At 41.8% G+C, this 12,446-nt stretch overlaps 1 protein-coding gene across 3 annotated transcripts in view; it reads right to left on the bottom strand.

Annotated features, from left to right (window-relative positions):
• SMOC1 (SPARC related modular calcium binding 1) overlaps positions 1 to 12,446 on the bottom strand; it is a 153,081-nt gene that overhangs the window by 41,109 nt on the left and 99,526 nt on the right. For 2 of the 3 annotated variants that reach the window (XM_069951043.1, XM_069951044.1), the window contains exon 6: positions 6,323 to 6,412. In XM_069951043.1, the coding sequence (XP_069807144.1) occupies positions 6,323 to 6,412 (90 nt within the window). The remainder of the gene's footprint in view (positions 1 to 6,322; positions 6,413 to 12,446) is intronic. The other variant, XM_069951045.1, reaches the window with a different exon arrangement.

The following is a 12,446-nucleotide window of genomic DNA, read 5'->3' as shown; positions in this document are numbered from 1 at the left end:
AAACTGCAGTTCAATGTTTCCAAATGTAAAGTAACCTGGGGGTTATTTTTCCCAGTATTAGTTGGATCCTGCATGCCCAGAGCATAGGCTTATTAGTAGCCATGAGCATAGTGTAGGTTCCATCCTGGGTATGAGGCCACCTTACCGTGGTGGGATGGTACACATTATTTGCCAATGGTATGGTATGCCAAGAGCCTCATTATGTTAATGGAGATATTCTTTAGCAGTTTGGGGGGGGGGGGGGGGCTGCTTTTAGTGATTTTCATATTTGTATTGGGTCTGTGTCTTGCCAATAGCAGTGAGGTGTTGCATTTTTTGTGGGTTTTTTTGTAAATGTAAAGTATTGCACTGGGGGAAGAGAAATCATATCCACAATTCTGAGCTGGCAAAGACTTTAGAAGAGAAGGATTTAGGGGTAGTCATTTCTGACAGCCTTAAAAAATGAGTCACCAGTGGAACAAGGCGGTGGGGAAAGCTAATAGTATGCTGGTCTGCATAGCTAGAGGTATAACCAGAAGGAAGAGGGAGATTGTGATCCCGCTGTATAGAGCTCTGGTGAGGCCACATCTGGGATACTATGCCCAGTTCTGGAGACCTTACCTACATAAATATATTGATAAAATTGAACGGGTCCAAAGATGGGCTACAAAAGTGGTGGAGGGGGTGAAGTATAAAAAATATCAGGAAAGACTTAAAGGGAATATATCATCAGAAAATAACTTGTTTAAATTGTGTTTTTTTATGTTAAACTGAATTTTTGGTGACATGTTTTCTAATTTTCCATTTTTCTATCTATGTTATAAAATAATCTGGAAATCCGGCTTTTTTTCATTCTCACCACTGGGGCTAAAACTAAGCTGAGACTTCCTGTTCAGCCTGTAGTGATAAGAGAAGTCTGCTGTAAAGTGATCTGTACAGCATTACAGCGTCATGTGACAACAGTAGGTAGATAGCATCAATACAAGGCAATAGCAACTCTGTGTGGGATGACATTTTCAAGGTCACAGAGTCCGCTCAATGATGTTTTACATTCATATCAAGGGGACAGAGTCTGTCTATTGTAGTCTATATCCATGAGTCTTTCTGTAAAGCATGTTAATAAATGCTATTAAAAACAGCACAGGCAAGATGTCGCCCCCATAACAATGTGCAAAAAAGTGAAATAAATGAAAATTAAAGTCAGAAAATTAGAAACAGATTTTAATAAGAGAACAAGTTTTAGTATGTTATTCTAATCGGTAAAAGATTTAAAAGAGTAAAACATTTAGATGACACATTCCCTTTAAGGATTTGAATCTGTATTGTCTGGAGGAAAGAAGAGAAAGTTGGGACATGATGGAAACCTTTAAATATGTTAAAGGACTAAATAAGGTTCAAGAGGGAAGTGTTTTTAATAAATAAGACTGAATTTAAGGACAAGAGGACACAGTAAGAGGTTAGTTGGGGGAAAGGTCAGAAGCAACGTGAGAAAAAATTACTTTACTGAAAGAGTAGTAGATGGTTGGAACAAACTTCCAGCAGATGTGGTAGGTAAAATCTACAATAACTGAATGTAAACCTGCCTGGGATAAACATATATCTATCCTAGGATAATAAGAAGGGAAATACTGAAAGGGCAGACTAGATGGACCCAGGCGCTAAGGCGGTAGCAAACACGGTGGTGGTGGCCAATAGAGCATAACTAAACATCTGTACAATATAGCTAGTTCCACAGGGAAGCAGTACAACTTATATAAAAGAGACCTCTACATAAGGGTTAATCAGTCAATTCTGTAACTTTAGGGTTCCAAATGTTATAATTGGTTTGGAGCCACAGTTATATGGAATATGTGAACATTGTTGTACTTCACTCAAATTTCTCTTCAGTAGCGGCAGATTTGTCTGTGAATACATTTATTCATTTTCATACCGGCCAACAAAAATAGTCTAGAAATATCCTGGACTTGTTCCAAAGACATGACAGCGAATGTAACTCTATGTAAATCTCAACCCAATGGAGATGAAAGAGAACAATCCATGTGTAGAAAATTTTACTACAGTCGATTTGCAGCTATTAACTGAATACAAGTACAATATTTGCATACCCCGTAGCTGATCTGCCCTCTAACCTACATTTGGACCAATGAATATATTTTTGACAAGTGAAAATGATGTTTTTTTTCTGATGGTTAATAACTACGTATATATAATTAGTAATTGGTCGAACCTGAACGTTTGGCTTTTGACTCCCGGTGGTTGGAGAAGTTGGATGCAGCCCTAGGGAGTGCTGTAAAACATTGATACAGCCGGTTGCGTTCAACTTCTCCAGCCTCCGGGAGTCTAATGCCGAGTGTTCGGTTTTGGATTAACCAGAATGATTGCTAAGTTAGCTGGACAGTAAGGCTCTTATTACACGGGACTATTATCATTCGAAAAATCGTTAGATCGTTCAAAGAAGAAAGATAATCGTTTTGTGTAATTGCAGGCAACAATTAAACGACCAACGAGAAATCATTGATCGTTTCATAGAATTTGGACCTATTTTAATCGTTGATCGTTTGCGAAATGTTCGCACATTGTTCGGTGTACTAAGACGTCGTTCGGTTGGTGTAATAGCTCTGTCCGAGCGCAGTAGCAACCACTGCAACAATGATCATAAGTAACGATGAACGTTCCGTGTAATCGGGTAAACTATTTGAGGTTGTTCACCATGAGATTGTTTATCGTTAATCATTGAAAAAATCGCTTTGGGTAATAGTAGAATAAGTGCAAATAAAGGTTGTTATTTGCACTTATTTTTACATTGTGTGAACATAGCCTAAGGGCCCTAGTCCACGGCCCGATCAACGATGTAAACGAGCGCCAATCTGATAGATCGGCGCTTGTTTACTGGGCCTATTCCACGGCCCGATGATCGTTGAGCGAGGGCTGCAGGGACATCTGTACCGATGTCCTTGCAGCCCTTGCACCATATGTTACCTGGCTGGACTTCTCCTCCGCTCCGTCTTCCTCCCCGTGTCCTGCGCGCTCTAGTTTTATAATGGCCTGTCCCGGTCTGTGATTGGCTGAGCGCTCTGACAGCTGACAGGCCATTTGAAGCTAGAGTGCGGGGGACACGGGGAGGAAGATGGAGCGGAGGAGAAGTCCAGCCAGGTAATGTATGGCGCTTCTCAAATCGTCGACCGCCCGCCGCGCACCGCTATTCCGTAGCGATGCGTGGTGGGGAACTGATGATTTTAGGTCTGGCCCTAAATAAACGATCAGCCGATGATACGATCATCGTCTGATCGTTTTCTCTATTCCACCGAGCGATAATCGATTATCGCTCCCATTGAGTAGGGCCCTAAGGCTTTGTTCACACAGTGCATTTTTTAAGACAAGATTAAACAATGGCCGTTTTGGTGATTAAAACAATGACCGTTCTTGCCCTAAAATAATGCACTGCATTGAACTCTATGGAGAACAACGGCGATTGTTCACACACTGTATTGAACAATGGCCGTGGCTTCCTTACAGCCGCACAAATAATTGACTAGTGAATTATTTGCGACCGTTAATGAACGAACAAGGGCTATTATTCACGCTTGGTCCACATAATATATGGCCGTTCTGACGGCCGTACATTTGCATGGAATTCAATGGTTAATTGGAGCGTGTGCACACCCAGATGTGCCCACAATCCAAATAAAGAATACACCACTTCCTGCAGAACATACAGCAACTGATAAGTACTGGAAAACTTGATATTTTTTAATAGAATTAAATTATAAATCTGATTTAAAGAATTTTTTTTTTTTTTTTTGCTGAACTACATCTTTATTAACTATATGCAATAAAAACTCACCAGGCACAAGGTAATTGATTGCATTAAGTCACCTAAAATGTGCTCCGTATGTCCTTTTCTATTTCAGCTAAACTGACTCAAACCTAAAAGTTGGGTAGGATGTACACAATCTATATGCACTATAATACAGCATGAATTGGGCTGCCTTGCATATGTGACTATACATATGGCCTGCATTGTATGTGACAAAGTTTAACCTGACCAGGAGAAAGGTGATTTCCTGAGTCCAAAAATGAACCTGCCCATGTGCTGCGAACAGGAAATTGCTGACCTTTAGGTCATTGTCACTTTTGGAAACCATCAAGTGGTAAAGAAAATAAAACAAGAAACAGGTGTTCATCACCATCCCATTGAAGGAGACAATAGCGTTAGTTACGAGGCTTGGAATTAAAATCGATTGTGCCTTCATAATTATGTGTATATATAGGACACAGAAAGTGAGGATTTTAGAAGTTACTTTGATCTGATTCGATATGTTTGTTAATTGGCCAACACTATATCTTTGTTTACAGATCTAATAGAGCTCTAAGGTTAGTCACCCATGTCCATCACGTGCGCCTTGGGTCCAGAGGGGGGGGGGGGGGAGGGGTGACACTCGGATTCTCCTGTTTTTGGTATTTCACTGTACTATTGCCTTGTCCATCCTTTGTCCAGTACAGGTTCCATAAACTATGGGGGAATTTAATCAAACTGATGTATGAATAAATTTCACTGCCCTTGTGCACTGCGCTGGACTTACTTAGACTCTTAGCAAATCCGACCAGCCTGAGATGGGTGCAAAAATCTACACCTGCTCTTAGATTTTCACTATAATTTACACCTGTAAATCATGATAAATTAGGCGCAGGAAGAGGCCACGCCCCCTTCTTGCCTTGCCACGCCCCCTGCCTGCTCTTTAGGCAAACAGGGTTGCCTATGGCTAGGGATGGTCCGAACCTGCCGAGGTTGGGGTTCGTATGAACCCGAACGCTCTGCAGCAGATTCCTGCTGTCTGCCCGCTCCGTGGAGCGGGCGGATACAGTGGGAGGAACGCCTGGAAAACTGTGATACAGCCTATGGCTATACAGGCCATACGGGCAGACAGCGGGAATCATTACCGAGGGTTCGGGTTTGTACGAACCTGAACCGAAATCTGTTCGGACCATCCCTACCTATGGCCTATTGAGGGTAACAGTGCAATTATTTTCAGGTACTCACAAGGGGCAGACATGATAACTCCCCCCCCATGTATTAATATAATCTTTGTATGGATTATTTGTTTGTTCTCCTGCATTTTACTTATATCTTGTAGGATGTATGTTTTTAGGCTGTAGGGAGACTGTCTCTGCATGCCCTGTATGGAAGGTCCGTACTGGACATCTATTTAGTACATATGTGAAACACTTCACATGTCAAGGACATGTAGGTATTCATGGTTGTGCAATACATGTATACGAACAGTGCTGACCCAGGCATATTAGCAGCATCCTTTGTATGATTTACACTCACCTTTATTGGTAATATTACTTTTTTTAATGTTTTTTTTATTGGTTGCTACCTATCTATACATTTACAACCTATATGGGCTATTTAGGAACCCCCTATCTGTTTCTCAGTTTGTGATCTGATTTTCTGGATATATTTTATGTGTTGCTATATATTTAGAATTTTTTTCAATCTGTTCAAATGTTTTTAATGCATTTAGAGATTATTATTTTAAGCTTTTACTGAGCCCTATATGTCTGTCTGTTTTTATGGTGGATCTTTGTTTACAGGTCAAGTCACTGAGAAGCAGCCAAAGTATGGCTATAAAATGCACCTGTATGCAGCTTTACCTCAAACCAGCACAATTGAACTATTAAATGTGAATATGTGTTGATGTTTGAGCACAACTGCTGTTTAACTGCAAAATTGTGTGACCTTTTGTTCAGAGAAAATCTAAATAATGCATTCTGTCCTCCCATTGCATAAAAAAACAAACAAGCCATACTCACCCCACCCCCTCCCCTTGCTCCACCACTGCTCCTGCTGTGCGATCTGGTCCTGGCTGTGTTCATGTCCTGCTAACTTTCACTTACATACTTACCTCCCACTCCTCGCTCAGCTAATCACAGAGCTGAACTGGGAAAGGGACATTAACAGATTCCGGCAGAATAGGAACATAACCAGGGATACACACCAGGGCCTATTTGCAAGAGTTTACAATACCATTTCAAGGAATTATCTGGTATTAGAAAATACATGGATGTCTATTGCCAAAAAGATCACCACACCTGTCCACAGTTTGTAGTGCAGCTTAGGGCCATCCATTTCAATGGAGTTGAGCTGCAATATCACATACAACCTGTGAACAGGTGTGGTGCTCTTTTTAGTAAAAGGCAGCCATGTTTTTGTATTCCTGGATAATCCCTTTAATAAATAAATATACAACACTCGCTAAACTAAGGTGGACACTGGAGGTCACCCAAGGACAAATGATTCAAATTTTCTTATACGTGTAGTCAAGAAATGTTGCCTTACCATCTCCCTCGAATACAGGCCGCGTCTCCATGGTAGGTGTAGGTTTGGATCCGTCATCTGAATTTAGGGTGAGAAAGAAACGAAAAGAGACTACCATTATTGAGGTAAATGCTATCTACTCTACAGAACTGTTGAATGGTTTGGGGTTTGGATGTGGCCCGGCCACGTACACACACAGAAACAAGAACACACAAACAATACGTTGTTAAAGCCATGTATGGAAATGTTACTTCAAAAAAGATTAAAGAGTAAAGCGTTAAAAAAAAAAAAATAATAAAAATAATCTTTGAGCTATTTATTGGATGGAGTGCCGTAATAAACTCATCTGACCGCTCTCCAGTCATGTCCTTTCATCCAAGATCCTGCTATGGGATGATTTATGCAGTACAATAGTGTCTGGGAAGATTTTCAGCATGCACATATCGGCACAGGAGGGCCGTCAAATAACCTGAACTGGAAAGGGTATATAAATACGTTACCTTCGACAGTATTTAGATTCTTGGCTTCACTCTGCTGCTATAGTTTGTGGCTAGAGCCCTCTTTGTGGCAGTTTTCTACCCTCTCTGGCTCCTTAGACCTCATTCACCCGTGGCCTCAAGACCCGTGCTGCGACCCCCACTGTGATCCGCGCCGCGATGACCAGAGGAGGATTGCAGCATGGATCTCCAAACAGAAGGGCAGATGACAGAAGCGCAGAGGACAACTACTCGACTACATCCCCCCCCCCCCCTCCCCGTGCTGGCCGGCTCACATATTCACCGAAACGGGGGGAGTAGGCAAGTAGTTGCCTTCTGCGCTCTTGTCATCTCTGCTGCTGGGCGGAGGGGGGGATCCGAGCCGCGATCCGCACTAGGACATGTCCTACTTTTTTAGGGGTTGGGGGGGGGGGGGGTCGCGTCACGGATCACGTGAATGGCTGCATTCATTTAAATGGTTCCTAAAATTGTCTGTGGTCTGCGAATCTTACGGGACATTTTAATGCAACCGTAGTGTACCTACTGTGGCTGGTGCATGCACCAGCTTGGCTGCCAATCATCCTATTGGTCACCTCATGCAGGCGTTGTTTTTTACCTCATCACACTAATGCACAGTATACTGTCAGTCTTTTTTAGAAATGTTGGCACCTGTTACAGAAAGATCTTCTTATAAGTCCCTATTAGATAGCTCAAGACATTCTGTAAACGAGTGCTAATCACTATGATTGGTTCTAGTTTCACACATAAGGGGAGATTTATCAAGAATGGTGTAAAGTTAAACTGGCCCAGTTGCCCCTAGTAACCAATCAGATTCCACCTTTCATTTTCCAAAGAGTCTGTAAGGAATGAAAGGTTGAATCTGATTGGTTGCTAGGGGCAACTGCGCCAGTTTCACTTTACACCACGTTTGATAAATCTCCCTCATAGTGTTTAATTAGTCGTATTTTGCATGAATTACGCAATTTGCTGTAAAAGAACTCTATTTTTGCAGCAATTTTGACAGAATGAAGGCAAAAATATCACTTTTTTTTTTTTTTACAGCGATTGGGCAATTTACTGCAAAATATCGCTATATGTGAACGTAGCTTAAGGCTCGATTAGTTGTGTAACCCTTTCTGGCAATGAAACCTGCAGCTTATAGACTCATCAGAATAACTCATTTAACCATGTCATGCCTTCTCTATGCCTCAACTGCTATGTTGGAATATTATATATTTTCTTTCCTACCAGGCGTGACATACTCTAACATCATGGCCTCACTAAGGTACATGCCAAAACAGCACAGAAGCTGGATATATTCCTCCGAACATATCCATACCACAATACCCCAGGGTTCACCCCATGCTCTGGGCTTGCTTTCATAGAGTCGGACTTGGCCTGTGGATATTTGGAAGAGTCAAGTAGACCTTTTTTAAGTTCTGCAAAGGAATACTATGGTATTAACTGTATCACAGAAAAGTTCTCCCTAGGGGAGCTAAAAGATGGGCATTGCTCTTCTGCATCTGCTTTTCTAATATACTGTATGATTAAAGAAAGCCAAGGAACAGATCAGAGCCTTTCTAGCAATGATGATTTAATTAAACATATATATATAGTAATATAAAAGATTACATCCATATTACAGAAAGACTAGACTTTGAGGATGAGCCAAGTTGCTGTACCTATAGTTGCTTTTTGCATTACTATAACCAGATTAGGGCATTTCTGGGTCTTAGACACACCAAGTCCTAAAGATTTTACTTGCGTAGTTTTAATATTTGAAACTTATGTGGTCGGTAAAATGACCAAAAAAAATATCTATAATGCAATCTGCTGCACCACTCCCGCCTCCTAATGGCAATATGTCAGCTATATACCATGCTCAGAGCTACAGTCATAGATAGCTGATAGAAAACAAATGAAAATTAGACCCTTTACAAATGGGCATTGAGAGTTACGTTATAGAATCATGTTTCATAGAGTCTATGGCCAGCTGCAACATACACACCGCCTCCTCCCTTCTTAACCCTTCTCTGCCCTGCATGACGGATGCACAGGCTTTGGTTTCCAGCACTGAAACTTGTACTTCAATCATGCAGGGTGGGATAAGGGAAGAGGAGGGGTAGGAGGACTGCATGCTGCAGCTTAGCACTGACTGATTATTTATAACTTTACAAACAGCCATCATCTAAGAAACAGGTATGATTTGTTTCATTTGCTCTCTGCCCATGGCTGCAGCAAAGAGCATCATATAGAGCTTACAGATTGCCTTTAAGTTAAAACTTATATGCTGCAATATAACAATACAGCCAGGCAACTTCAATTGTTCCATGTAAATGTAAACTTCAGGTTGTCAGCTAAAATCCAGGATTTCTATCAAATTAATTGAATCCTAAACGTAACAATTTCTGAGGTTGGCTCTTGGGCTTCTGTTATCACAGCAGTATATGATGCGGCCAAGTATTTGGTTGTGTGGGGCAACCATATGGGCCCTAAAATGACTGATATAAGTGGTACTTATAGAGAGAACAGCATATCTGTAGTCTAATACAAAAGCTGCACAGTACTCTTAAAGCCTCATATAATGTACCTTTGTGGAGCCTTTCCCTTCAAAGCTCATTTGTATTGCAGATCTCTTCTCCGAGTCACTATCAGTGAAGCTGCAGTGTGGTCACAGTCACTATTTCTACAAGGCTATTAGCTCATATTGCACTTGCTACCCTGTTAGTACACTGCTATACATTGCTTGTAATTACAGGATTTTACTATCTAGCAGCTTGTCCGTCCAGTCACACAGAGAACTTACAAGGTAATAATTTTTCACTATGTGGTACAGTGAAGCTGCAGCCTGTATGTTAGCTTAACAGCGCTAGAAAAACATGGCCACTTTCTTTCAGAGGCAGCAACGCTCTTGTCTCCAGTTTGGGTGTAAGTTCCATTAAGTGAATGGAGCTCAATTGCAAACCCTACAATATTCGGAGACAAGAGTGGGGCTGTCTCTGGAAGAGAGTGGCCATGTTTTTCTAGCGCTGGATAACCCCTTTAAATTACACTTGCTACTCTGCTCCCCTATTGGCACACTCCTTTACACTACATACAGGTAATTACAGGTTTTTATTAGCTAGCATGTTCACTATACAGGCACTCAGATTACTTGCTATTCCCTGTAAGGTTAAAGTATTCACATTATTCATGTTCTCTCTTTCATGTTGGTAATAAATTCAAGGAATCAAGTAAATCAAGACTTCTCTGTGTGCAACTTGCAAGTTATTGTAGCTAGAGTTGACCAAACTTGCCGAACTGTTCGGGTTTGGCACCGTTCTCCAAGCTCAAACGCTCAGCATTTGACTCCTGGTGGCTGGATAACTTGGATGCCGCTCTATATCCATGTTTTCCGCAACTCCCTATTGTGGCATCCAACTTCTCAAGCCGCCAGGATTCGAATGCAGAGCCTTCGAGTTTGGAGAATGTTGGCGAACCTGAATAGTTTTCCAAGTTTGCTCAACACTAGGGATGACCAAATTTACAGTAGGAGTGATGCAAATAGCTTAGTTCCTATCTATATTCTGCTCATCAGGCTGCAGGCTTTAAAGTCTGCTCCGCTCTGTGCCGCTCCTCCCCAGGTGCTGGAAAAAAGATGGATCCAGTCCTGGGAAACTGGGAGAAGTTTCCCAGGACGGGATTTATCTTTTCCCAGCGCCCACGAAGGAGCAGCAGGGAGCGGAGCAGACTTCAAAGCCTGCAGCCTGATGAGCAGAATAACGGTAGGAAGGAAGCAATTTGTTTCATTCCTACTTTAAATTTGCTCATTTCTACTTAACACTAATTGTAGCTAAAAACACGCAGTATAAAGGTTTTTAAGGGTAAGTTGTTTCAGCACCCTAAACTGACAGTAGGCCATTGCAGAATACATGTACCGTAATAGATGTAGAGAAACCAATAAGGTGATAATATCAGAAAGAATAAGGCAGTCCGTCTCCAACCCTTGGAGATCCACAGAGTTTGAATGGAGCGGCAGTATGCATACTAACTCCATTCAAAGAGAACCCCCATTCTTGTGAATAGTTGGGTGCCCCCCCTCTCAATTAAAAGTTGATCACCTATCCCATGGATGGGTTATAAATTGTCATTATGGCACAACCCATTTAACTACTTATAATTAAATATCGTAACACAACATGTTTATACTCCATTGTATCACCAGTTACATTGTTTCTACATATTTTTTTTAAACATGTTTTTATTGAGTTTTCAGACAACATTGGATAGGATAAGGAAGGGGAGGGGTGGGGGGAATGGGCAAGGGGGAGAGGGGTTTCTTCATATTTAATCCTGCTCTGAAAATATATATAAAAAAAAAAGTTGATATCTGAAATGGCCAACAACATGAGGCCTATTGTTCGGTCGTGACACCATTATGCCCCCCATTACTCTAAACAGTTGTCATATACTGTATCTTTCATCAAAGCCCTTTATATTGCTTACATTTTTCCCTCCAATTATATTTTATTGTAATAAAGAAAAGTAAACATTTGTGTGTAAACACGTAACCTATAAATTCACAGGGCTTTGCTGACAATCCGGCGCACATGACCACCTTCTGGACAATGAATGACAAATGATCAAATAAACCATTCATTAGTGGACACAATGAGGTGTAACAAGCCAAATGGTGAACTCGTTGGCTCGCAGCAAAATTAATGACAATAAAGTGTAGATCTAAAACAAAGGCACGGCACAAAGAAAACCTAAATACACAAGAACAAAGAATAAACTTAAAGCAGAACTTCACACCTCATTAATGGTCAAGTTGGCTGAAAACCGGCGGGCATAATGCTCAATTAACAATGTGTATTTCAAGTCATGTGGGATCCTTTGCAAGAGAGGGAAGAGACATAGAAATGATAAGGCGATTCTCGAATCCTTGCTTAAAATAGTGTAGGGCTAGCTAAATTTAATAACCTTTAAGTAGTAACTATGGACGTTACAGCTGCACCAAGGCTAAGCTGCTTGATGTTACATAGGCCCTCTTCCTAGTAAGGCTATGTGCACAGTACGGAATGCCAGCGGATCACCTGCCACAGGTTCCGCAGCTCGCCTCCGCTGGTGGCCGTTGGCATCTCTACTGGTCCCATAAGCTTCATTCTATAGTTTGCCAGATTCTGTCATCTGCCCAAAGAATGTGCGGGTACATTTTTCGGGCGGATGGTGGCAAACCATAGAATGAAGCCTTTGGGACCAGCGAGGGGGCGAGATGCGGAATCTGCGGCGGATGATCCACTGGGATTCCGTAGTGTGGACATAAGAGTTCATATGTACTATAAAGAGTGTAGACAATCGTTCCATCTTTCTATGCAGGCAGTGAAAAGGGTCATGCAAGTAGAATCATTCCCAACATAGTTATGGCTGGGAAACATGAGCCTATACCAGTTTTATCTTAGTGAATGGGGATCAATGTTAAAGAAGCAGTTCACAAAAAATTATAATTGACCTCCCCCCCCGCTAGGCGCCGGCACGCATACTCACCACAGGTGATCGGATTCCCGTGGCGCGGCTTTGTTCTGGTCCTGCAGCGCCGTTCAAATCCGGCGCGCACTCAGTCAGCCTCTGCTGTGACTCCTCCTCTGTGTCCTGTGTTTGAACCCCGGAAGTCACCAGCTTCCATAGAG

This window comes from Dendropsophus ebraccatus, chromosome 13, assembly GCF_027789765.1.
Source record: "Dendropsophus ebraccatus isolate aDenEbr1 chromosome 13, aDenEbr1.pat, whole genome shotgun sequence".
Classification (NCBI taxonomy): Eukaryota; Metazoa; Chordata; class Amphibia; order Anura; family Hylidae; genus Dendropsophus; species Dendropsophus ebraccatus.
The sequence above is the reverse complement of the archived record's forward strand: the minus strand, read 5'-3'. Positions and strand labels throughout refer to the sequence as shown.